The sequence below is a fragment of the Recurvomyces mirabilis genome (assembly GCF_035927965.1).
Source record: "Recurvomyces mirabilis strain CCFEE 5264 chromosome Unknown scaffold_5, whole genome shotgun sequence".
Classification (NCBI taxonomy): domain Eukaryota; kingdom Fungi; phylum Ascomycota; class Dothideomycetes; order Mycosphaerellales; family Teratosphaeriaceae; genus Recurvomyces; species Recurvomyces mirabilis.
In genome coordinates, this window is record NW_027041939.1 from 195,107 (window position 1) to 220,254 (window position 25,148).

Here is a 25,148-nt window from a genome sequence, read left to right on the forward strand (position 1 = left end):
GCCAGGTCCCCGACCAGAGTGAGAGAAGTCGGGCTGGGGAACGATCATGGAAGCTACACAGAAGGTCGCGATTACAATATGTGGTGATGGAGGTTGTGGAAAGTCCTCGATAACGTTGCGACTCGTGCGCAGCCAGTGGACACACGAGTATGTCTATGGCGCTTGAGATGATTCACGTATGCGCGTGTTAATCTGTACCAGATATGACCCAACAATCGAAGACTCCTACTCCGTTACGCGCACAATCGACGGCGTCCACTACTCCCTCGCTCTAACAGACACAGCTGGTCAGGAAGAGTATCGAGGACTATGGTCAGCCACGAATCTCGGCGCGGATGCGTTCCTACTTGTCTACGACATCACGCAGGCGCATTCGCTAGAAGCGCTAGAATTCTTCAATCAGATGATCGAGATCGAGCGAGAGACACGGTTAGAGCAAGGCAAAGTCTTGCCAGTATGCATAGTGGCAGGGAACAAGTGTGATTTACAGGGGCTGCGACAGATCGCTGCGCGAGATGGAATGGCATGGGCGAAGAGCAGAGGATGTGGGTTTATGGAGACGAGTGCAAGGGAGATGGTCAACATTGAGGAGACGTTTGCGCGTATGTGCATTGGGATATATTTCGATAGGCTGTGGCCATGCTGACATCAAGCGTAGTGCTAGTGAAACGCGTACGGGATACGCGACTAGACCACGAGCGAGGCATCAATCCGAGCATGCCAACAGCTACCGGGCGAACGCAGCCACTAGAACCTTTACCAGCAGAAACGGAGAAGGCAGTACCACCTGGTCCCGGTGCACACTCTGAAAGTCGACCGCCGGATTCAGCACAGCAGCCAAAGAAAAAGAGTTTCTGGTCACGGCTGAAGTGCTGGTAAATGCAACGATATGCTCACCATCGGAGGTGGGTGGGCTGTATAGATACGTGTTAATGTTAGTAATACTTCTGATCTTGCTGCTATATACCAGCGTGGCTGGGAAGCCCGCGACGGCGATGGCTTCGAGCTTAAAGGGTAGGAGCGATCTACGGCCTCGATAGCCCGGCACTGTACGATATGAAGAAAAAGAAGCAAATTTCTATCATCGACAGAAGAATGACATAAAAGGGTTGTCCATGGAATCGTGAAGGGAAGCTTTACGCCCTGTACAAGTGTCAAGCGGCATTGAACTCCGCACCGCACTTCGGACTTCAAAAGGTATCTTGACCCACGGCCATTGATGTACCAAAAGTCATATATAACAATCGCCGCGACCTTGCTTCGCTGACTGAGGAGACAAGCCTTCTTACCTTCACTACCCAGCATGGCCAACACAATTGTTCAAGATCAGATGCACGAGCTGAACGACTTTGAAAACGCCCAATGGAATGAACCAAATCACAACGACCAATCACTACCTCGCGCAGATGGCGGCAAAGATGCCTGGCTGTTCCTGGCATCTTGTTTTGTGCTCGAGGCACTGATCTGGGGTATGGTCACCTTGCCTACCACCACAGTATTCATTGTTCTAAGGCTAGAAGACGAGCTGCTGACGTGGAGACAGGCTTCCCCTACTCCTTCGGTATCTTTCAAGCGTACTATAGCTCCCATGAGCCCTTCTCGGAGCATGCGGGCGACGTAGCATCCATAGGAACCACAGCGACAGGTCTCATGTTCTTTGGCCTACCCTTCGCCGCGATCTGTGCTCAGCGATTTCCTCGAATCCGTCGACCCAGCATGGCTATCGGCGTCCTCATCATGGTCATTTCTCTACTTGCGGCCTCCTTCTGCAATGCAGTGTCTGGTCTAATTGCTACCGAAGGTGTACTGTATGCTATTGGTGGTCTGCTAACGTACTTCCCACTTCTGCAGTTGGTTGATGAGTGGTTTGTGGCGAGAAAGGGCATGGCATATGGCATCATGTGGGCTGGGACTGGATTTTCGGGCGTCGTCGTCCCCTTTATCCTGCAGTGGCTGCCTGACGACTATGGATTCCAGACTGCGCTAAGAGTGTGGGCGATCGTAGTCGTGGGTGCTCACTACCGGATTTACATACAGATTTTGAAGTTTACTGATCATGATCAAGCAGGTCACGCTCTCACTGCCATCTCTTCTGTTCGTGAAGAACCGCCTACCTTTACCGGCTTCGAGTGCTTTCAGACCTTCAGACTACTCATATCTAAAAGGCGCACCCTTCCTGGTGTTCCTCGTGAGCATTACTTTCCAAGGTCTAGGAGCATTCCTTCCATCACTCTGGCTTCCCTCCTTCGCCCGAGCACTCGATCTACCCTCATTCGCAGGACCACTCAGCCTAGCACTATACAATCTTGCCGGGTGTTTAGGTGCAATCGTTCACGGGATGCTAGTTGACCGGCTGCACGTCTCCAATGCTATGCTAGTATCTTGCATCGGCCAGACCATAGCTATCTTTGCATTCTGGGGATGTGCGACTAATGAGGCTATGCTGTACATCTTCGCTATCATCTTCGGGGTTTTTGGCGGTGGCTACTCCGGCACTTGTGAGTCTTCGTAATGCACACCCTAGATTATCGAGCTGACTGTTGGGACTAGGGTCTGGTTGTATACCGATCATCCGCCGAGCAGACAGCAGTAACAGGAACTTTGATACTGGCACCGCTCTCTCACTACTCGCAGCTGGAAGAGGTGTAGGTGCTGTAGTCTCTGGTCCTATATCCACCCGTTTGCTGGAGCTGGGTATACAGTGGCACGCCAAGCTCGCATATGGTACCAGCTACGGCATTGTCATCGTCTTCACGGGCGTCAGCGTCTTCTGCGGTAGTGCGGCCTGGTTTGCTAAGGCTATGCGACTAGTATGAGAAGACGGAAAGGCACAAAGCGAGACGCAAGACTGCTGGTCCTGATTAGCGCACAATCTTCATAACGTCGATTGTACTCAGCAAGCACAGCTCTAGCATGCATATATCAATGTCCTGGTAGTACATGCAGCTGAGACATTTCGCAAACCCAAGCCAAATAGCAATGGCGGCCCCTGGAAGCAGGTACGATATTGAAGGTAGATTAGAAAAGCTCTTCACTCGAGCAATGGCAGAAGCATTGATCATGAGTCGGTCTCGTACCGTGCGCAAGAAATACAAAAGCGAGCTCCTCGCTGGAGCAATGGCGGAAGCTTCGATTATGACCTTGCCGGATGATACACGCGAGCGGATCTACGAGGACAAGCTGATCGCCTCACATCCTGTCATGCTAGGTCCCTACCACCCATACCACAAACCTCACCATGCAGAGCAGAACTTCTGCAAGATGATGCAGATCTCTGACCAACGAGAGGAAGTCAGTCACTTCTACACTCGGAACAACGCCTTCGTGCTCGAGGTAGCCAACCTCCATCCCACCTCCTTGACGATCTCACGCAAAGGACTATATCGAAAACTTTGTTACAAGCCTCCCACACCGGAAGACCTTGCAGTCGGGCCGACGAAGTTGAGGAAACTGACCTATCGATGCCAGAAATATACGGACGAAAAGGACCCATGGTGCCTATCTTACCTCGAGCTCGATGTAGCACTATCAATTTCGCCTTTCGCGAGGCGACCATGGCGTGTCAAGTGGAGGTACGACACCACCAGCGCAGATGAGACTAGGCAGGCACTCAAGCGTCAGGTGAGGCAAATCCTGGACCTTTTCGGCAACAATGGAAATGCGGCGATGATAATGAGTCCGGCTGCTATCCGACAGATATCGGATGTGCTATGGCGGAGCTGTGAGCAGCATCCATGGCGACCAGTGCCGCGAGGATTGCGGTGATGAGAATGAAGGCGATGTTTAAGCTGCTGTGATCATGTCGAGCAGACATTAGGTACCTGTGCAGAGCGATCTCACTGTGGAGAGAAAGAGAGAGAGGGAGAGACCAGGAGGATGTCCCCGTGTGACGATGACTGGGGTCTGTCGACACTTGTGTCCGGTCCATACAGCATCAAGTGATACATTGCTGCCGGTGCCTACATGCGGCGGACTTCTACCATTGCTCATGGAGTTCCAGCGATCACGACAGCCTGCAGAGTCTCCCACTTGACAGTGGTCCACTTTCGGCCCAGGCTCGCGTAGCTGGTCGATTTTGCAGTGCCACCCTGCAAATATCTATAGCTTCGTGTGTAGCGAGGAGAACGAGGAGATTTACGAGACACTAATACAATACTTCTCCCGCATATAACCATCATTGCACATATTCACACTCATCCTACGCCTTTCTCCTGCTGCCCTCCGGGTCCTTGAGCGCCTTTAGACTCCACCTTGGGTTCTCGCTCTTCTCTACAGGAGCCCAACCAAGCTGTATCTGCATGACCTTCTGATCCCAATCCTTCGTGAAACTCTTTATCTTCTCATCCTCTACCTCAAATATAGCAGCAGCGCTCCAGCGCGCATGATTGCCATTAGGCTGGATGCCCATGTATGGCTCGCCCTTGAAGGCGCCCTCAGCAGTGTAGCGTAGTAGAACATGGCCGTTTCTGGCGAAGCACTGGTCGTAGCGGAGGATGTGGAGGTTGGGTACGGAGCGCATTACGTGAGCGTGGGAGTCGGCGTAGGCCATTGGTGTTTCGCAGTTAGGAAAGGTCGAGGGAGACCAGAACCAGCTGTCGGCGTGGCAGAGATGTTCTACTGATGCGCCACCTTTGTTGTGTTCGGGTGAGTATGCCACAGACATGTATTGTTTGCAGACGTCGATGTTCCTTTGCTCTTCTAATGTCTGCTCAGTGGACATGACTGTAGGAGGTTGAGTCGACGACATGTTTAATTGTATCATCTATCCTCGTACGACAAGATGAAGCGAGTGAAGCGAAAGAACTTTACCTTACACAGAGTACGGAGCAGGTCATTACGCTGCCTTCTATATCGACGACGTGATTATGCTGGTGGGTGTCATGGTTGATGTCATGGTGAAGTCGATCAAGGGTACATTGAAGCGAGAAAGTGCCAAGAAATGGATAGGTCGCCTTTGCAAGCACGACATTTGCCGAATCAACGACAAGACAGTGTCGATGTTCCCGATATCGATGCAGTCCAAGAAGACCTCTGCTCTATTCTACATGGTCATGGCCGATAGAAATCTCGGTTACCCATATCCATACTTTGCGCCATCAGCCTAGAACGACTGACACTCCTCGACCTAGACTCGGAAGATCTTGGCCTGAGCCCACCCATCTCGACCTCAGCATCTTCCTTCGTGAGGGGTAATGTATCAGGCCCAAGATTTCGCATCCTCGCATCTACGACACAGCCCTCGCAGTGATTGCGTTCTGGATGTCTCCGTAAAAAGAACATATCCACCACGTAGATGAACACGAACCACAGGGCCTGGAGGAAGACCAAGTCCGCGACCAAAATGGAGACGAACAGACTTCCGGCGGGCTTGCGTTGAGGTACTTGGCACAGATACTTGGTCTTTATCACTGATGGCGTGGTGCCCAATGGTCCGCTGTCTTCTGTACCATAGGGGCGATCCGCTGGTCCAGGATATGCGTTTGCAATGTTGCGTGTCGCTTCGGTGAAATTGGTCGTGAAGAATGACAACGATGCGGGATCCGTTAGAAGATTACTTTTAGCAGACGTCTGCCCCAGGTCAGTCATGACCGTAGAGTATGCAGCTTTCGCAAGAGCATCTGCTTCTGTCCAGATATTTGGATAGGATGCCTGCTGTACGAGTGTCGATAGTCGCGTCTGGGACCTGTACTCGCCGTAGGTGCCAGGAAACACTACATCAAAGGCTCCTTGACTTTTATCAATGATGAACCGATAGTCGCACTCGAAGAAGTCTGGGTCGGTCATGTTGGTGATAGTCCTATCGTCGTTGGGGTAGAAGTAAAGTGTGCCTTTTCGGATGCCAGGCGCGTCATTGGTCGTCTGATTTTCTCGAATTGTCTGCATCTGGTATGTGCTATGCGTCCAGTACATAGACATCAGAGACTCGCCCCACCATAGGCTGGACTTATCTGTCCTGTTACGGGAGAGGAAATTGGTCCCCAAGAAGGTGTAAAGTGTCGAGAACGAGATGTCGGACGGTACATAATCATACTCCTGGGTGATATTGAAGTTGGTCAAGCCGCCCGATCCTAGGATCGTGCAAGTAGCATATGTCCGAACCACAGCTCCCCACTCCGAATATGCAAACTGTGAGGCTGAACGATCCATGGCGGCATAGTCAATTTCCACAGAGTTGACACTGCAGTTCTCGATGAGATTGCTGAAGTAGGTCAAAGACGAAGCAACGCCATTTCCAGCTCCGGCGCCACCTTGGCTGGTTTGCCATACATCAGTCAAGGTGTATCTGAGAGCCGTCTGATTCGTGAAGAACTCGCTGCCGACCTGAACATTGATCGGCTCGCACGATGGTTCGACTTTGCTCACGAGAAAGGATGGCCAGTGATTCATCCATACGCCACTGCTAACAGTGGCATTCGGGTTCCAGCTCTCCTCGTTGACCAGCGTGTATCCTGTGGAAACAAAGTTCAGGAACGTGAACAGTATAGTGGCGACCACGAACCCGATAATCACGACCGGCGTGATCCATCGAAAAGGATATCTCCTTGTGACCGGGTAGCTGAACATCGAAGCGTGCGTCGTCGAGTGTCGAGGAGAGCGTCCTGCGCGACCCATCTTGTCCCAGGTACGACTCCGTTATCTATGCGGCAGAACGAGTGTCGGGACCTGTCGGTAGAGAAATGTTACCGGGATGTATTAGTTAGCCTGAAACAACGTTCCGGGAGAGGTCCGACAGGAACAAGCACTTCGATCTGCTGGGCTCGCCAGGACCTGAAAAACGTAGTATGAATATTTATTGTAAAGGAGCAGCTGAAGCGCACTCTGAGCACTTCCCCTGCGATAACTGCGCCATGGTAAGCCAAGGCGCTTTGCTTGCTGGGCGGCGGCTCCTGTTACTGTTGGAACACAGTCAGCAGGGAGCCTTTTCGTGGTTCGCCGATCTGTGAGATAGAAACGGTCGCGGAGAAACGTTGAGGCTAGAATAGATCTCATACTTTGGGTATAGCGTCGCGTGCTCAGTCGCTTGCATTATGCAGGGTGCCGCTGCGATGAGAACGCCACAGGTACGATCATGAGCACTGTGTAAAGTCTGTACAGATATGTCAAATATGGCGTACCAGCAAGGAGGGAACGTTGGTGCTACGAAATGACTTGGACGGAATGCTGGAACGGGATCTATTGCAGTTCGTTCGCAGTAAATTATGTGGTACAACGTAGCAACAAGACTATTAGCGGACCAGGCTTCTGAAGCGTAAGAATGGAGCCGTCCCAAACCCACACGCCTCACTAGGCCAGTCTATGTATGCAGTTGGTGATGTCCTTGTCATCTTTGGCGACCTAACCTGGGGACGTCGGTGGCGTGATAATGCCGTTATCAATAGGGTTGTCTGAAAGAATGTCAGTATGATCCCAGTATTATCTCACACAACGGCATTGCACTTACAGTAGCAGGAAAACACAGTCTCGGTCTTACGCTCAGCACCAGGCAGGGCGACGCGAGCAGTCTCTTGCTCGAACTGCAAGGCCACGGAGCCGCGACGATGAACCCTCTCCATCTGTTCCTGCTCTGTCCAACGAGCAACCATTGAGCTCATCTCGCCACGGACCTCGTCACGAAGTGCATCAGCTGCCAGACGCTTGGCCAGCTGCTCGTAGTACGATACATCGTCGAAGCTATCAAGCTCCTCCTCATCGTGCATGCTGACACCCTGCTGCAGACGACGATGAGTGGCGAATCGCAGCTGAGTCTGGCGCGGCTTGACTTTGCGTACGAAGTCGAAGCGACGGCTGTGATATCGTACCGAACGAGCACTCCAGAAGTCCTTGCTCATTTCACTCAACTCCATAGCTCGTACCTTGGCCAAGGAGGCCGCTGATGTGTCAACGCTTGCTTTCCAGGGACCACGCTTGAGATCGCCGTTCTTAACAAGCATCTCAACGTGGTAGCGAATGCAATTGTCGAGCTCTGGACCAGAAGGGAAGACGAAGTCGACGAGACTATAACCTTGAGCTTGAGATGGACTCATGGGCTTCATGGCTCGCAGAAGATGCTTGGCCCTCGCCGTCCCGCAACGACCGAAGTAGGAGATAGTGTGGTACTCGGAGCCATATAGGCCAACGGCGCGGTAGGCCGGGTTGAGAACGACCTTCGATCCAGCAATAACGTAGTCGCAGGCTGCGGCAAAGGCCACTCCGCCAGCTGCAGCGTTCCCTCGTACAGCAGCCACAGTGATGATGTTGCGTCGTGGAAACTCCTGGAGAATCATCTGGACGAGGTCATCGATACGGTTGATGTTGAGCCAGGATTCGGTGGCAGCGTCGCTTGCGGCTTCGATGACGTTGAGAGCAATACCGTTGCTGAAGTACGCACCTCCCATGAGGACGACGGCGCGGATAGGATGTCCAGTAGCGTGCCGTTGTATTATATACTCCATGGCCGAGAGGAGATGACTACACTGGTTGGTGGACATCGCGCCGTTGTAGATGTCGAAGTGGAGATATGCAGAGGTGTTGCCATGCTTGTCGGTGACGAAGTCGACCCACACTTCTTGCAAGGTATCCCACGACACTCGAGACCAGTCTGTTAGCAGAGGCGAGTCGAGACAGAGAACATCGGCATGATTGATGACGCCAAGCTCGAGGAGGCCATTCGTTGCGGGCACCTTGGGCCAAAGAGCCTTATCTGTCTTGGTCTTGGGACGGCGAACATGCGTGATCCAGACACCATTACCATCGGCCGCCTCGACACAGACAGACTCGTTGCGGGTTGCTAGTATGCGTGTCTTGCCGACGAATAGCTTCGTCTTCGGTAAGGTTGGCGAGCCAGATTCGATAGTGCCACCGTAGAGATAGAGGCTTGGTCCAAAGATGGCACTGAGTACACCGGGCTGCGAGTCGGCGCATCGAATGCGGCGTGATACTTGTTGCGCACTGTGTTTCGTCAAGTCGAAGCTGCGACTCGCGGCCTTGAGGAGTGGTCGATGATGGAGCTTGCCACCAAGGAATGGTGAGTGGTCGCTGACAGAGAGTACGGCAAACTTCGGGTCGGCGGTCAATTGCGATGACCAGGTGATAGGACTGTTTCTTCCACGTTGAGTAGAGTAGACTTTCGGAGCACCCGCAAAATCGTGTGCAGAGCTGAGGGCGGCATCTTGTATCCGACGGAGTGCTGTCACTGTGGCGGCGACGGCTGCGTTGCTGACTGCCCCACGATATAGACTCGACTTTGTTAGACCTGGTTCATCAATGTCGATGGGGAATTGGTCGAATGCCCATACAGGACCGGCGTCGAATTGTTCAATGGCCTGCAACACAGTGACTGGAGCCTTATGTTAGCCCTTTCCTCCTTGAGAATGCGGGTTGGAGACGTCGTTGACATACCACCCCAGCACCTACGCCCGGTAGTGCTTTCTTTGCGATCGAGCTGTAGCATTAGATCATCAACATCATCTATTGAGCCGTCATCGCCCATCAGGACGTAGTCGAGCGCGCTAGGACCAGCATCTCCAGGTGGCCCAGGATGTATGATAAGTGTGAGGTACTTTTCGTACAGCACCTTCGGTACCAAAGTCGTGAGGAAAGGGCAGATGATGATGTCGGGTCTGGCCAAAGCAGCTGCGGAGATCATCACCTCATCGGAAAGAGCGTACTCGATGCTGACATTGTGGGAACCGGAGAGCGCCAAGAAGAGTCGCTGAGACAGGGAGTTGTGCGCAGTGCACAAGAAAAGTATCTTCATCTTGATATATGTTATGCTGGAGAGCAGTGATGTATCGAAGAGAGGAGCAAACTGATGTCGTGATATGGAGCACAAGGAAGGAGGAGGCCACGGTTCTTTAAGTAAGAGAAAGAGCTGATGAGACTTGGTGTGTCTCATGATCAGGGGTCAAAGCGGACCGGAGTCCGCGGCAGTGACTGCACAGGCGTAGACATGTGCTAATGCAAGCCCAACTCATGTGAATGAACATGGCGTCGCTTATGAGCACCACGATCGAGCTGTGAACTCATCAGCGATCACTTCTTCCCTTCACGTCACTGAAATCGGCGAGGGCGTAGATCAGTACGGAGGCGTCTTTGCACAACAGTGAAAACATCGCTTTCGACGACTCTTATCGCCATGGTTGTGCTAAGCGACTCAGTACACGGCACCGACGACATCGACTGGATGACCCGGCTGATCGGCCATGAATCTCCTCGATCGTCACAGGTGCGATGTATACTGATTGCCTGAACTTAGCGTGGTACAGTGCGACCTCCTCGTTTGAGCCCAAGGTAGAACCCTAGTAGTAGAAGGACATCAGCATCGTACGCCAAGATCTCGTATCTGAGTATAGCAGGCTGATGGCCTTGGTGCTGGGACTGCTAGGCAGTGGTCGTGCTGGCAGTAGGCGTCGCGAACGAAGTCATGGTAATCTGGGCCCTGAGTAGAACACAACAGCACTGCCGCCCTCGCATCAGCCTGCTTTCTTGCTTTCACCAACACAGCCACTGTACGCTCAACTTCTTTGTTCTCGCAGGCTCGGCTTCGTGGCACAAACCACGTGCGTGTCGCGTGGTTCTGAGACGCTCTCGAACTCGACAACTCTTTCTAGCGCAGCGCCGCTCATGCCACTTGATATATGGCTGTCAATGACAGACAAAGGATGCATAAGCCTTGTTCACCATAAGGGCAGAGCGGGTGCAGAAGCGAATCTCGTGATCTCATTTTGGCCATAGCAGCAACCCCTGACAACTTCGAGCAGGTACTAAACACCTGCAGAAGTCTCGATAGCCACGCAGATTCGTCAGGCTATACAGCTCACTGAATATGGTGTGGGAAGGGCCGGTAGATGTCATTCGAGGTGGTCCTGTCTTCGGGAGCATGATGCGCATAGATTCGGCCCTGTCAGAACGGTCCATCAACTGTCCGAAGAGAGCACAAGCACTTTGATCCGTATTGAGACGTTCGACGACAGCAAGATGACAGCTGACGAATAGAACAGGCGACCGCGCTTGTAACAAGCAGAAGGCGAAGTCCGTCAACGCCCAGCCCTACGTAGAGAGGCAGGCAGTTCCAGAAGCAGGCAATTAGTGAATGTCCCAGTACAGCGGACAGATTGGTGGTACTGGCGTGAGGATAGTGCTTCTAGCCGATGGGCAGACCAATGGACTGGGAAAAGGGACTGCTCGAGACTCGAACTTGCAGTGGTCACTGAGCGAGGTTGACGGACGGGCTAGAGTGCCGAGAACGCCGATTTGAGGCGTCTTCCACAAAGCAGGCCAGGAGTACTATCATGTCGCTGTCTACATGGCAGGAGTGAGAGCTTTATGAGTGGCCAAAGCCCACGATTCATACAACAATGATGAGGGATGCCAGCTGGGATGCTAGGCACGGTCTCCCACACGAGCGAATGAGCTGCCGGACGAGTTGGCCACTTTTCCGGGCTCGCTGGCTTTTGCGACGCTCGACGCATTCGTATGTCTTCCAGCCCGGTGCGTCTGACAAGACGGCACAGCCTTCTGGCTGAGACCATGATGTCGGCGAAAATCAAGACATCCTGTAGTGTTCACGGAACACGTTGTGGCGCCTCGCGTGGTCTTAGTTCCCGTCTATGAGCAGGCACTCTCTGACTCAATCATTCATGCGAAGCCTTCCGTAAGCAGCGAACCTCGTGTAATGGCTGCATAGAGCCTAGGCAAGTGAGCAACGTGGTCGATCGATGTAACAGAAGTGCCAGAAGCGATCGCCTGCTTCGAGACCGCATCGTAGCGCACAATTGGTAGCACTGTAGATCAGTGTCCCGGCACAGTGCGCGAGTAATCGTTAGGATGGCCTTCATCATGGCCTACGCTTCTCTTCTAAGTCTTCCCACTGCACTCCTACCCATTCCTCGACGTAGCTCAGTTCACCACTTTTGCTGTCCTTGGGCTGACAATCTGCGCTGCACACAGCGAGGATGATGGTACCCCAATCCATGCCCTCTACACCCATCTCGTCGGCTTCTAGCTCAGTAATAAGATGCGGCGTCAACTGCAACTCGAAGATTCTGGCAGAACCACAATTGGTGCATCTAGGTACTCTCGCCAGTGCTCCTGCACTACCCTTCGAGCTGCTGGCGACACGGACCTTGGCATTATTTTGCTCTTGTGTTGGGGCAAGCAGCTTTCCGACTGCATCCTTGAGTGCGTATAGCACGGGTTGAGCTCCGATCTCATAGCGTAGTACTTGCTCCGGGTTTTGTGACAGCCGATCCGCGAAGCGCTGGAACGTCTTGTCCATGCTGCTCTCAAATGCATCCTTCATGTCGGCCGTACTAGTGCCTTCGGCGCCGTTTGATGCAGTATCATCCAGGCGAGCATTGGCAGGAGTTGCCAGTACTTCCGGTTCCAGGTACTCCTTGTCCGCATCGAGATGATATGCCGGATATGGTTCAGGGAAAGCTGCGTGATCGGGCCAAGGCTCATTTGGAGGTGGCAAAGCTACAGCCTGTATTGATGGCGCTGGTTCTGGAGGTGTTATACGTGCCTTCTCTGCGAAGGTCTGCGCCAAAGACTCGGTGTCGTCCGATTTTGGCACAGGTTTGGCCGAGGCTGGGGCGAATGGATTCGCGCTTGATCCAGAACCGTTACTGCTTGCGAATAGATTCGATGGTGCGCCACTAGACGACTGGACTCCGAAGAGTGTCTCACCCAGATTTGTGGATGGCTTTGATGGAGGCGAGATTTCATGCTCAACCTTTGCAGGTGGCTTCGACACTGCTGCGATGGCACTACTTCTGACAGCTCGGAGCGCCCTGACACTGCCACCCTTCCGTCGGCAAGTTTTCCGCCTGCACGACCATATATACAACCGTCGCTCGTGACCAGGGAAGCGCTGGGGTAGATCGCCATGCAGCTGGAGTAACAGGTTCATTAGACCATTGCACACTTTACACTTTGCAAAGGTACCATTGGGTGCTGTAAGTCCATCGACCCATGTCTACTCATGAGTCAGTCATCTTTGATGTCAGTGTGTTGATGGCGGTACGCATACAGGATGTCCGCCGAGTTGGCTGAACTCGTCACTGGTGGGTTCCTTTGAAGCATAGCCAAGCAGGACATTTGTTTCGACATCTTCCGCGCCAGAGGATTCGCTGTCGTAATCTGCCATCATTTTGTAGACGTCAAGGTGTATAACGCTTGGTTGCACAGTGTCCTTTACATGAGGCAAGATTTTGTCTTGAATCGAGAAGACGCTACTCCTAACGCGGTTAGTCTGTTAGTTGGCACGTTCCTTCATATCAGAACAATCTCTCGATCGATACCTTATGTCTAAGCCCACTCTCCTGTACTTGCTGTCATTTTGTGCACAAAGCGTTGTAAGGTGTCAGAATCAACCTGTTCCAGCGGCGTTATACCTTCCAGCTTCGGCAACAAGAGACTATTGCCTGTCGCCCGGATGAATCATTGACGCCACGATGGATGAACAACAACAAAAGCAGATTACGTCTACGAGCAGGAAAGGCTTCCTTGACCTCCCAGCCGAATTACGAGAAACAATCTACGAGCTTCTAGTGCTAAAGCCTCACAACACAATAACCATGCTGACGAACCACGACTGCTTCCGCTCCGAAATTAGCGCATCACAGCCAGCCATTGCAAAGGTAAACCAGCAACTTCGGAACGAGGCCCTGGCAACGTTCTACTCGAACAACATCTTCCTGGCCGAAGTCTCGGACCAAGAGGATCTGCTGATAGCCAAACGATGGCTACGCTCTATCGGAGACATCAACGTTGGCAGACTGAGGTTCCTCGCCATTTGCGGATGGACCAAAGTCCCATTCGGACATATGCTCAGTCGGCGATGGGTGAAGATCATGCTTGACCTACGGGAAGGTGTGCTGTCCGTGGAGGGCAATGCTGTGGAAGCAGATCAACATCCTCGTATCCTGAAGTCTGTAGCAAGATTGAAGGAGTCTTTCGCAGAGCTAGTCCAAGCTCGAGAGGGCCAGCGTTTTACTGCGCAGGATCTCTCCCAATTTATGCATGGGTTTCATGGGCTTTGTATAGCTTATTGAGATCAGCTATATTTACATTTCGCGAACATGGTATATATGTGATGTTCACCGGTTCGCAGTACTCCGTCGCCTTCTGCATCATTTCTGCCACTCTCAGCTTCGGGCAAGACGTGGCTATCTCCTTTTGAGCGCTCGTTGCTATCGTTCGACTACCCTCCTACCTCATAGCCTCTCAGTCAGCAAACAAAGACTCCAGCCATGTGGCCTCCTAGACACAATCCGCATTCGTGTTTCCATCACTTTCTCCGTCCACAGTGCGCGCCAGTACGTAGCGTTTGTGTCAGATCATTGCGGCGCGGATAACAACGGCGTTCGATGACAGCGATCGCCTATTCAAATTTTGAGGCGGCTATCTGTTGTAAGTAAGTCGCCGGCCAAAGCACGCTCAAGGATGTGTCTAGCACGTCATGCTGTCTTCCGCGCGGCTAATAGCACTCACAATTCGACCATGATAACGATAGTCTCCCGATTTCGCTAAGATCTCGCTTCCAGTCAACTGACCAAGAAAGTCGATTCACTATGCTATCATGGGCGCAACAAAACCTGCTTTATGCCGTTTGGGACATGGCTGGTACCGAAGTCCCGCCTCTGCTGCCGACCAAGGCCAGACAACGAAGCCGAAGACTCTCAACGACTAGTTCTATGCGGCCGATGACTTTTCGAGCCCACCTCCAAAATTTCCGAAACGCTGTCCTCGAGATCTTTTCCAGCGTCCCGATCCCGAAGAAAGCCAAAATCATAATCGTCTTCCTCATTAGCAATGGCAGCAAGGCGGCGCTTGTTCCCGGTCCTGGAGTCTGCTTCCACGTCGTGGGCAGATGTGCCAGGATCTGCAGCATGTGCACCGTATGTGACAGAAGCCGGGGTAGTAGCTGGAGTGTCTACTTTCGCTGGCCCCTCCACTCCATCGACCATCTCAACCTGATGAGCCGCCGGCTTCTCCCACTGTGGTGACACCTCAATCACCTCGCCTATACCCCTAAACCCCCTCTTTGCATAAGCCAATCCCGTCGCTTCCTCCAAGCGCTCTAGCATCTCCGCGCGAGACGCATCCCTCGCCACTCCCGGCAATGCCACACCATACACCTCCGCAAAGACAACAACATGGTCGCCGACAAAGACGGATTTCTCCATCAAAATCCTACACTCGACACGCGCGAGTACCGCGCCCGTCTTAGTCTTGATGCGTGGCGGAGAGGTGTCATCGTCACTCGGAACGACAACGTTGATGCCGTTGTGAATCAACTCGCCGAAGGGATGGCTAGGCAGATCGTGTTTCTGGGTGAAGACGTGGGTGATAGCCGCCGCTTCAGGCGTGGCAGCCATGGCATGTATACACAGACGTCCAGAGCGCTCCATAGCGTCCCAGGTGCGCGAAGGCAGCTTCAGATTGAAGGACACGACTGGTACTGGCTGTATCGTGACGGTCGTGAAGGACGATACTGTCACACCACGGCAGTCCGCAAACTCCTGGCCCGAAGTGTCGCCTGGAGTCGATCCTGGCATGCGAGTTGTGATGAGGACGACGGATTGGGTGAGAGGACGAGAAACCGCACGCACGTCATTCCCCAGCTCTACGTTGTGCCTCTGCGTACGTTCGTCGTCGTCAACGATACGTGAAGATAGCTCGAGCAAGAGGCGCGGAAGCTTGAGCTTGGCAATGCCCAGTATTTCCCGCGCGACATCCAACCGCTTCTGCAGGAGAATTTTGGCTCGCTCCAGGTCGTCTTTGCGCCCTCGCATCACCCAGACACCAGCACTGGGCCTCTGTCGCTTGTAAATTTGACAATTAGTCTGTTGCGAGATAAGCTCAAGGGCGGCTCGCTCGTCACGCAGCAGGAAATCGTCAACATCCTTCTGCATTTGCAGTCCTGCGTGAGGTACAAGTACGACCTGGGAATCGTAAAGGCTGTCCCCAAACTCTTCCGAGGGAACCTCCTGTTCACCAGCATTCTGACCCGCCCCAGCGCTTCCAGCGCCGCTTTGCACAGCCCTACCTTCTCCATCACGGACTGATCCTGATCCGCTCTCCTGCTCTCCACTTATCTCACTGCCCCACTCCGACCCTTCCACCTTCACAAACTCTCCCTTCCCGTCCGCAACAGCCCTCTCAACAAACGTCTCCGTCACCTCCCCTCCCTCCCTCTCCCTCTCATCAGCATCCGGCATCTGCCTAATCTGCATCCTCAACAACAGCACCGCCCTCTCCACATCCCTCATCTCATACCCACTGACCCAGAACCCGCCATGCCTGCCCCAGAATGACTTGATCTCCGTGAAGCTCCTCACCGCCGTGCGGTGAAGCCTATACCTCTCAGCCCCGCCCAGCACAAACCTCTTGATCCTGGCCCGCCTTTTCCGATCCTGATCAGCTAAGCGTAAAACAGCCACGAATCTCGCCTTTGGCTGCTCGAAAGCAGATGCGGAAACATCGTGGCCCAAGCTGACCTTACTTCGCCAGAACCAGAGATAAGTGAGATGAGGATCCATCCTCACAGCCCACTGATACACTTCCTGCACCAGCGCCTCGGCTTTGCGGCGCGCTCGGGGATCGTCGCCCGTGATGTAGACCTGTGTATGCTCCAGGCCTCTCGGACTGGAAGCAATCCGGAGGTCCTTAATACCCGACTGGCTGATGATGCGCGCACGGGTTTCGCCATTCTTGCCAATTAAGTGCGGACGCACGTAGAGCGGCAGAACGACAATTTCAATGTTGTTGTGCTCATGCTCGTCGTGTGACACCGGCTTCGCGGGGTTCGTTGGCGACAGTGCGGCCGTAGAAAGCGAATCGTCATGTTGCGGCGCAGAGGCTTGCGTGGGATACGATCGGGCGCGATTCACAGTGCTGAAGCTGCGGGATCCACGTACCACTGCAGAAGTGGCGGCCCCATCTCGCTCAGTCCCAAGAGCCCTATGCTCCGACCATTTTGGGGCTGGGTGCCTAGGATCGCGAGGGTCAGGAACAACGTCCAAGTGCTCATGTTCGGTGGCTGGTACCTCGATTTCCTTGGCTGTATCATCTAGTAAGGTAGTAGTCGTAGTCTCAGCGTGCTCCAGTTCCTCAGCCACTGCAGTCGATTGTCCCGCCGTCACAGCCTCCCACCCCTTCCCTCCCCAGCCCCTTGCCTTGGAAAGTACACGCGCGATCCCTTCCCACGATCCCTCAACAATAACAGACCTCACAGCCTCCCCATCTTTCTCCCACATCTGCGAAGCGTCAATCTTAACGGCTTTCTCCAACCCTCTCAACAACTCGACCTCTACATCCCCAGACCCTGGCACCCTCCGCTCTGCGACCACCATCTCCAGAGTCCCACCCAATTCATCCTCCCAACGCGCCCTCACGGCGTAACCCAGCAGCGGCATCGTGCTCACGGGATGCGCCTCTCTCGACCTCACAGACCTCTTCCATTTGAGTACCGTCGCCGAACGAGCGACTTCCCTATCCTCCTCACCCGCGACCGCCTCCGTCTCAAGAAGCGCTTTCTGGTATGCAAACCCCCTCTCACCCTGAACCAACCAAACAGCATCCCGAGCCTTCCTAGCCGTAAGAGGCGGACCGGCGATCCGCACAACCGCCCTAGCCTGCTCGGCTCCAACATCGTGCGAAGCGCCAGTGGTCACAGAGCCTGGGGTGGGGTTGTCCAGGACGCTGATTTGCACCCCCTCAAACTTGCCCGTCATCAGGCCCTCGAGCTTAGGCCCACGCATCGCGTACAATAGATCCAACCGATCACGCCAGATCGTGATGTCAAGAGTGATGCTCTCGGCACTCTCGGCCACGACTACCCAGTCGTGCTTCGATGGAGCTTTGACAGGCACTTTCCCATGCTCCACTGTAAATTTAGATGGTTCCTTTGTCCTTGGAACTCCACTAAGGTTTGGAGGTGAAGATGCCGTCTTCTTGGATGACATCGCCGCAGGGGAAGAAGATGCCGTGTCCCTTGGTAATATTGCTGACGTAGGCGAAGAAGTCGACTCCCCGGACAACATCTCTGAAGGTATGGAAGACGAATCCCACGCCTCGACACCATCATGGTCCATCGAGTACGGCGGCGCAACAGAAGCCGCAGTCTCCCAGTACCCCTCCTCCACCGTCGAAACCCCAACCCCATCGGCCTCTTCATCAGCACCAGAACCCCCCTCCACCTGCGCCACCTCCATCCGTTCCTCAGTCAGCCCCTTCGCCGTCCTCCTCCTCCTCCTCAGCCTCCGAAGCACAGCCTCCATACCCATCCACCCACCTTCCAAGACCAAAGCCCTCACCACCCTCCCATCCTTCAACTCCCACGGCTCAGAAAAGCGAATTTCAACTGAAAACTGCAACCGATCCTTCAAGCCCGCCACGACCCCCTCTTCCGTCTCTCCCCCCACCTTCCAAGCCTCAACAACCACCTCCACCACCCCGCCCTCCCCTCCTGCCGTCCTCGCCCGCAAAATAGGCACAGAAACTTCTAACTTCGCGGTAGGAAGAACTTCAACCGTCCGAACCTCAAGCGAACTTAATACTACCGCCTTTCCATCATCCCCAAGCCCCCTCCTGTTCTCCACAAGCCTCGTCAACTTCAGAAACCGTGCCTCGTCCTTCAAAGACCGTATAATCGTCCTCACACTCGCCGCAGCTCGCGTAGGCCCAGAAATGGCGACACAATAAAGCGGCTCCTCACTTCCATCCTCGCGGTGCGGCTGAAAAGGCCCTCGGACCTGAAGTTTCATCCCGGCATGTTTCCACGTGCTGAGACCCTCGAGCTGGGGGCGGTATGTGGCGTGTAGGATTCGCAGGCGGTCTTGCGGGAGACAGAGATCGTAGGTTACCTTTCCGGCTTTCTGAGGGCGGGCGAGGAGTTTGTAGGGTCGGAGGTCGGGAGGAGAAGCTGGTGTGGGCGTACGCGAAGATTGGGGAGGGGAGGGAGAAGGCTTATGGATGTTGGGGAGTTGGCGGAGAGTGGGAGCAGGCGTGCGAGTACCCAAAGCTTGGTCGAGATGCGGAGAAGGCACAGCGGTACTGAAAGCCTCGAAGAGATCCGCAGGCTCCGCCACAGCAGCAGCATCGCGAGCCCGTCGATCTTCACCTTCCCGCCTCCCCATCTCTTTCCCCACCCTACCACTCGCCGCCATCTCCTCACCACCATAACCACCACCACCACCACCACTACCACTACCACTACCACCGCTTCTGCCCCGCCCAACATCCCCCTGCTGTTCGTTATCCTGTACCCCCGTCCTGGGCTCGATACCCGCAGCCGCCCGCACTCTCATGCCCTCCGAAACCCCATCGCCAGCCCTATCCTCCACCATGTCCGTGGTATATCCCGCCTGCCTCCTCACCCCCTCCACCACCTCCAAAACCCCCGCACACCCCTCCAAGCCCCCACTAACAACCAACCCCGTCACCCTCGAGCCCCTGACCCCCTTCCTCGAAGTCCGCAACCTCGTCGCAGCACCCATTCCAATCTTCGCTCCCGTTTCCCGTCCCAACCGCTCCAAACCGCTCCCGTAAACCTCCTCCAGGGCATTGGCCCGATCAAGCGGGATACATATTTCGATTATTAGGTTGTTGGTCGGGGAACGATAGCGGATCGCGACGTCCCAGAGTTGGACGGTATTGGGGGGTTTGGCGTCGTGGGTTTGGATTGGGGATGTGAGGAGGGAAGAGGAAGTGGTTGTTGTGCGGGAGGGATTTTGGTCAGGTGAGAGCTGGCTGGCATGGTGTGGTCTTCCTGATTGTCGCGCTTGTGGTTGCGGAGGCGGAGGCGATTGCGGGCCGCCAAGTCGATAGGGCTTCCCATGATACTGTCCAGACTGCGTGCCTGCCGTTTTAGGCAAAGGATCCGCAGATGGTCGGAGGAAGTCTAAAGATGCATGCTCCCCTTCTACCCTACGGATGCTCGTCCATTTCGGGAATTTATGTATTCGTGGACCCGACCATTTGACAGACTGCTCCTCGCGTCTTCTCGTGGTGCTGTGTATAGCTCGTCGAGTGGTGTTGGTGGTGGCATGTCTGCAGCTTCGTCCTGCTGTTGCTGGTTTAGGCCTGGCGAGGAGGACAGTCCATTGGTAGAAGGCGGTATAGAAGCGTCGAGCCTCTGCACTCGGGCGTGCCATGGTGGTGAGGCCAGGCACGTGACAAAGCTCATGTATCCATAGCTCGGCGATGAAGCTCGACATGCCATACCAATATCTTGGCATTCCCGCGTTTCGGCCGCATCTTCAATGCATCCATCACCATACAGTACATGTCACTAGAATTCTACCACACCACGAAGCACCCCCTCACAACACCAACAGAATGCTCCTCGCCACCTCAACCCGGCCCCTCGCCAAATCCCTCAACCCCCACATCCCCCTCCACACTCAAACCCGCATTCAACGACAACAAACCCGCCCCGCCTCCCTCCTCCGCCGCCCGAAACGCCCCTACACCTTCACCCAACTCATCACCCTCTCCGACGGCAGCACCTTCACCCACCGCACGACCTCACCCGCACCCATCTACAAATCCGTGCGCGATACGAAGAATTCCGTGTTGTGGAACCCGAGTAGTCAGAAATTACTAAATGTGGAAGAAGATGAGGCGGGGAGACTGAGGAGGTTTCGGAGGAGGTTTGGGAGGGGTTTTGATGCTGATGGGGGGATTGAGGAGGGTGGGGATGGGAATGGAGAGGTGAGTCATGAAGTTTTTTGATATGCTCGTTGGGTTGCGGTTGTACTGATCATGTGAATGTGTTACAGACGGCTCAAGGCGAGCAAGGACAGGATCAGACACAGCAAGATGACAGTCTTCTCGATCTGATCGCCGGCTATGGACAAGCAGCAGCAGAAAAAGCTGGTGCTGTCGCTGGCGGGAAGGAGGAGAAGAAGAGTGCGAGTAGTGGCAAGCGGAAAGGAGGCAAGAAATAAAAGCTCGACGATGCTCTTCCAAGCCTCTGACGACCACGAGCAACCGAGGGAATGTGTCGACGGAGAGGCGCGAAGATTCCGTCTTTCCCGTCGACTAATTTGGCCAGGCCTTATAGCCAACCATGGCCATTGACAACGCGGTCGTGCCCACGGTCTCGTAAAGGAGTCCCCCTACATGATACAGCATTGACTCCGGCTTCCTTCCCAGCGCAAGGCAGTCACCGCAAAAACCAAAACCGATGCTAATGGGCGATCGTACTTTTCGTCAGCCATCCACAGCGCGGACAATCACCTCTCGGCAAAAGCTTCGCACGGCCTGCCCACTGCTCCGCCGAGGTTCTTTTCAGGGCTCGACTGGAGGTCTACTGATGCGAGCCGGGGATGCAAAATTTTGCTTCTCTAGCTCTGCTGGGGTCATGCCTCCACCCGCCATATTATTAGTGCTGGAACGGAGCGGAGTAGCGCGTCAGGCTTGAAGCGGTTGTGAAGCAGGGAGATTGAGAGTGGTCTTGTTGGGGCTTGGGGTGGGGATGGAGAGGAACTGCCGGGTTCCATCGATTTTGCCAGAAGCGCGGCTAGCATCGTGTTGTTTGGTCAGGGGCGGCTACTGATGGGTCGAATGGGTACAGCTCAGCACTGGGGTGCGGCAGACCGGATCTTGGAGCTCACGCTGAACGCTGCTCTCAGAAGCATATCGTTCACTCTGTACAAGATTGTGGTCTAGTTCCTATATTGTAGTTCTTGCTTTGAAGTCCTTCCACATAATGTGATATGCATGGGTGCCTGAATTCTGGACCGTGCGAGGTGCGTGGTCGGAAGTTGGCGTTGCGAAACAGAAAGCCACAGGCCACTTCAATCGCGGGCCCGCATGTGCTTCTCGACCGCCATAATCCAAACACTTCTCTGTCCAACCTCCATTGAAGAACTTCCTACTACCTAGCAAAATTGCTATACCGATACTGTGATCATTGCCATCATCAGTCGCATAGTCACAATCACCTAACATCTTAGCCACTTCTCTACCGCCTACCGACAGAAGACCCAACAACAGACAACGAAGACATTCTTATTCTGTTTACGCTGCAGCAGAGTCCTGCACTGCACCTACTATACTAGCCTCGAATCTCCCAAAGTGGAAGGCACATACTCCCAAAGTGGAAGGCGCATACTCCAAACAGAGACGCAAAGACCACCTCGGGATAACGTGATCAAAGCATTTACTCCCTCGCCGGTCCCTCCTTCCTGCAACAGCCAGAGCACATCGAAGCTTCCTTCCCACCATCCACATTCCACACAATTGGCAGGCAGTGCCCACACACATATACTCGATGGCTTCAGAGCTGGCCAGCAGGCTCGAAAGCAGCACATTGAACGACAGCACAGAGAATGAGAACTGGCGGTCAAATCTCAAGGTCCCCGTCAAAGATGGACGGGTACAAACGGAGGATGTCACCAAGACGAAAGGCTTGGAGTTTGAGGATTTCTACCTCAAGCGACCTCTATTGATGGGCATATTCGAGGCGGGGTATGAGAAGCCTTCACCCATCCAGGAGGAAGCCATACCCGTCGCACTGACTGGTCGGGATGTCTTGGCGCGAGCGAAGAACGGCACGGGCAAGACTGCAGCCTTTCTCATACCAACCCTCGAGCGCATCAACCCGAAGCTGGAGAAGACACAGGCATTAATTCTGGTGCCCACACGCGAGTTGGCATTGCAGACATCGCAGGTATGCAAGACCCTCGGCAAGCACCTCGGCATCAACGTCATGGTCGCCACAGGCGGTGGAAACCTCAAGGACGACATCATGCGACTAAACGACACCGTCCACGTGATCGTCGGCACCCCCGGCCGCATCCTCGACCTCGCCTCAAAGGGCGTCGCCGACCTCTCAGAAGCCGGCACCTTCATAATGGACGAAGCGGACAAACTCCTCTCCCCGGAGTTCACCTCCCCCATCGAACAACTCCTCCAATTCCACCCCAAAGACCGCCAAATCATGCTCTTCTCCGCCACCTTCCCCGTCATCGTCAAACACTTCAAAGACAAACACATGTCGGACCCGCACGAGATCAATCTCATGGACGAACTTACCCTGCGCGGGATAACGCAATACTACGCCTTCGTGGAAGAAAAACAAAAAGTCCACTGCCTCAACACCCTCTTCTCCCGCCTCCAAATCAACCAATCCATCATCTTCTGCAACAGCACCACGCGCGTCGAACTCCTCGCCAAGAAAATCACCGAACTAGGCTACTCCTGCTTCTACTCCCACGCCAAAATGCTCCAGCAACACCGCAACCGCGTCTTCCACGAATTCCGCAACGGCGCCGTCCGCAACCTCGTCTGTTCCGACCTCCTGACCCGCGGCATCGACATCCAAGCCGTGAACGTGGTAATCAACTTCGACTTCCCCAAGAACGCCGAAACATATCTCCATCGGATCGGTAGGTCTGGAAGGTTCGGCCATTTGGGCCTGGCGATTAATCTGATCAGTTGGGAGGATCGGTTTAATTTGTATAGGATTGAGCAGGAGTTGGGGACGCAGATTGAGGCGATCCCCGCCGCGATCGATAAGAGTCTTTATGTTTATGATGCGCCGGAGAATATTCCACGGCCGGTTAATACGGCGCCTCAGCAGCAGGGATTGCAGGGGCAGGGACAGCAGCAGTTGTCTCAGCCGGGGCAGGGTCAGCAGCAGCAAGGGCAGAGGGGGGTGGGGGAGGGGAGGAGACAGCAGGGTAATGGTGCGGATTTGCAGAACCCGGCTAATCGGACGGGGGGTTATCGTGGTGGGAGGGGTGGTGGTGGTGGTGGTGGGCGAGGAGGTGGTGGAGGTGGTGGTGGGGGGTTCCGTGGTGGGCCGCCGCGCGATCATACGCTGCCGGGTCAGAATGGGTTTCAGCAGAGACAAGGTGGTGGGGGCGGTTATGGACAGGGGCAGCAGCAGCAGCAGCAGGGTCCGGCGGCGGCGCAAGCGCAGGCGCAGGCATAATCTGCCATACCTGCCTTATCGTCCCGGCGTCCTTGATACCTCTGGCTTTGCTTGCTTGCTTGCGGGACTGCGGACATGTATTCGTGAGCTATGTCGGAATTTATGGGCTGGCTGGCTGGCGGGCGTTCATTGGCGTTTCTTACCAAGTTTGCCATGGGCAGGATGGCAGCACGGCAGCGATGCTGATGCTGGGTGGTGGGACGTTTTTTCAAGACCTTGGCCGGCGTGCCATGTGTGAGCTGTTTTTTATTTTCTTCGCTTGCTCAAAGCGTGGGCGGCGGGATGGATGGGATGGGTTGGGCGCAAAATGGGCGTAGGATGGGGGGTGGGATGGTGGATGGGATGGTGGTTGGTGATGGTGTGGTATTTCGCGGCGGACGCGGACACTGATGCCGATACCGACGCCGATTTTTTGTACGATGTGATGATTAGGCTGGTTCTTATGCTCCAGCCATGGTGCGCCTTTTGATTGTTCTTCCTTTGCTTGCTACGCCTACGCCGCTACTTCGACCTCGACCCACTGGAATGATTTAGACTGGGCTTTGGCTTTGGCTGGACTGGACTGGACTTGACTCCGCGGCACGGCGACCGGCCCGACCGGGAGCCTTGTGCTGTGCGTGAAAGGCCTTGCGGCGTGAATCTAGGTCTAGGTCTGGGTTATGGTGCGCCCCTTCTTTCCCAAATTCCTTCTCCTCCGACACTTCGATGACTACGACTACGACTACGACTACGACTACGATGGATTGCGCCGAGGGGAGATTACCACCCGCCTCGCCTTCGGCCAACGACTGACTTACCTACTTACTTCTGGATGGACTGACCTGATCCGACGCCTCTGCCGCTGCCACTGTGCCAGTTACTCCCAGCAGACAGACCACGAAAGAAACCAACGAAAACACAACCTCTCTCTCCTCTCCTCTCTTGGCCTTGCCGACCTCCTTGGCCATCCAATACAAGACCTGATAATCACGGAAATCTCGCACTACCCGCTCCGAAGTGCGAGCCCAAAATTTCGAACCCAATGCAATATCTGCTCGAGCGCTAAGCATATCCTCCCAGCTCGAGCGAGAAAAACGACAAACCGGAAATTGTTGATCACGTCTTCCCCTTGACCCTTTTGCGGGAATGGAGGGATGGAGACGCCCGTATCAGTCTGGAGCCCCTTATCCTTATATTTCGTCCTCGAAACAGCCATCAGAGAACGGCCGCCAACGGACACCAG

General features: G+C 54.4%; 11 protein-coding genes across 11 annotated transcripts; 6 read left to right on the forward strand and 5 right to left on the reverse strand.

The window, feature by feature from the left end:
- Positions 1 to 46: 46 nt before the first annotated feature.
- On the forward strand, positions 47 to 879 carry LTS14_002393 (uncharacterized protein; the record flags this gene model as incomplete). Its single annotated transcript, XM_064835099.1, has 3 exons — positions 47 to 147; positions 202 to 602; positions 665 to 879. 3 exons carry the CDS (start codon positions 47 to 49, stop codon positions 877 to 879), a joined length of 717 nt encoding a protein of 238 aa, XP_064697034.1.
- A 424-nt stretch (positions 880 to 1,303) lies between these two features.
- Positions 1,304 to 1,621, forward strand: LTS14_002394 (uncharacterized protein; the record flags this gene model as incomplete). The annotated part of the gene is made up of 2 exons (XM_064835100.1): positions 1,304 to 1,469; positions 1,497 to 1,621. The coding sequence occupies 2 exons, from the start codon at positions 1,304 to 1,306 to the stop codon at positions 1,619 to 1,621; spliced, it is 291 nt and encodes a 96-aa protein (XP_064697035.1).
- A 1,358-nt stretch (positions 1,622 to 2,979) lies between these two features.
- LTS14_002395 (uncharacterized protein) lies at positions 2,980 to 3,765 on the forward strand (the record flags this gene model as incomplete). Its single annotated transcript, XM_064835101.1, is given in 2 exon segments — positions 2,980 to 2,999; positions 3,018 to 3,765. The coding sequence occupies 2 exon segments, from the start codon at positions 2,980 to 2,982 to the stop codon at positions 3,763 to 3,765; spliced, it is 768 nt and encodes a 255-aa protein (XP_064697036.1).
- A 433-nt stretch (positions 3,766 to 4,198) lies between these two features.
- Positions 4,199 to 4,747, reverse strand: LTS14_002396 (uncharacterized protein; the record flags this gene model as incomplete). The annotated part of the gene is made up of 1 exon (XM_064835102.1): positions 4,199 to 4,747. The coding sequence occupies one exon, from the start codon at positions 4,745 to 4,747 to the stop codon at positions 4,199 to 4,201; it is 549 nt and encodes a 182-aa protein (XP_064697037.1).
- Positions 4,748 to 5,049: 302 nt separating this feature from the next.
- Positions 5,050 to 6,612, reverse strand: LTS14_002397 (uncharacterized protein; the record flags this gene model as incomplete). Its single annotated transcript, XM_064835103.1, has 1 exon — positions 5,050 to 6,612. One exon carries the CDS (start codon positions 6,610 to 6,612, stop codon positions 5,050 to 5,052), a length of 1,563 nt encoding a protein of 520 aa, XP_064697038.1.
- Positions 6,613 to 7,335: 723 nt separating this feature from the next.
- LTS14_002398 (uncharacterized protein) lies at positions 7,336 to 9,736 on the reverse strand (the record flags this gene model as incomplete). Its single annotated transcript, XM_064835104.1, has 3 exons — positions 7,336 to 7,385; positions 7,442 to 9,316; positions 9,394 to 9,736. The coding sequence occupies 3 exons, from the start codon at positions 9,734 to 9,736 to the stop codon at positions 7,336 to 7,338; spliced, it is 2,268 nt and encodes a 755-aa protein (XP_064697039.1).
- Positions 9,737 to 11,815: 2,079 nt separating this feature from the next.
- On the reverse strand, positions 11,816 to 13,129 carry LTS14_002399 (uncharacterized protein; the record flags this gene model as incomplete). The annotated part of the gene is made up of 2 exons (XM_064835105.1): positions 11,816 to 12,955; positions 13,010 to 13,129. The coding sequence occupies 2 exons, from the start codon at positions 13,127 to 13,129 to the stop codon at positions 11,816 to 11,818; spliced, it is 1,260 nt and encodes a 419-aa protein (XP_064697040.1).
- A 304-nt stretch (positions 13,130 to 13,433) lies between these two features.
- On the forward strand, positions 13,434 to 14,033 carry LTS14_002400 (uncharacterized protein; the record flags this gene model as incomplete). Its single annotated transcript, XM_064835106.1, has 1 exon — positions 13,434 to 14,033. The coding sequence occupies one exon, from the start codon at positions 13,434 to 13,436 to the stop codon at positions 14,031 to 14,033; it is 600 nt and encodes a 199-aa protein (XP_064697041.1).
- Positions 14,034 to 14,660: 627 nt separating this feature from the next.
- On the reverse strand, positions 14,661 to 20,138 carry LTS14_002401 (uncharacterized protein; the record flags this gene model as incomplete). The annotated part of the gene is made up of 1 exon (XM_064835107.1): positions 14,661 to 20,138. One exon carries the CDS (start codon positions 20,136 to 20,138, stop codon positions 14,661 to 14,663), a length of 5,478 nt encoding a protein of 1,825 aa, XP_064697042.1.
- A 184-nt stretch (positions 20,139 to 20,322) lies between these two features.
- On the forward strand, positions 20,323 to 20,933 carry LTS14_002402 (uncharacterized protein; the record flags this gene model as incomplete). The annotated part of the gene is made up of 2 exons (XM_064835108.1): positions 20,323 to 20,697; positions 20,766 to 20,933. The coding sequence occupies 2 exons, from the start codon at positions 20,323 to 20,325 to the stop codon at positions 20,931 to 20,933; spliced, it is 543 nt and encodes a 180-aa protein (XP_064697043.1).
- A 1,328-nt stretch (positions 20,934 to 22,261) lies between these two features.
- On the forward strand, positions 22,262 to 23,926 carry DHH1 (DExD/H-box ATP-dependent RNA helicase dhh1; the record flags this gene model as incomplete). The annotated part of the gene is made up of 1 exon (XM_064835109.1): positions 22,262 to 23,926. The coding sequence occupies one exon, from the start codon at positions 22,262 to 22,264 to the stop codon at positions 23,924 to 23,926; it is 1,665 nt and encodes a 554-aa protein (XP_064697044.1).
- Between the last annotated feature and the right edge of the window lie 1,222 nt (positions 23,927 to 25,148).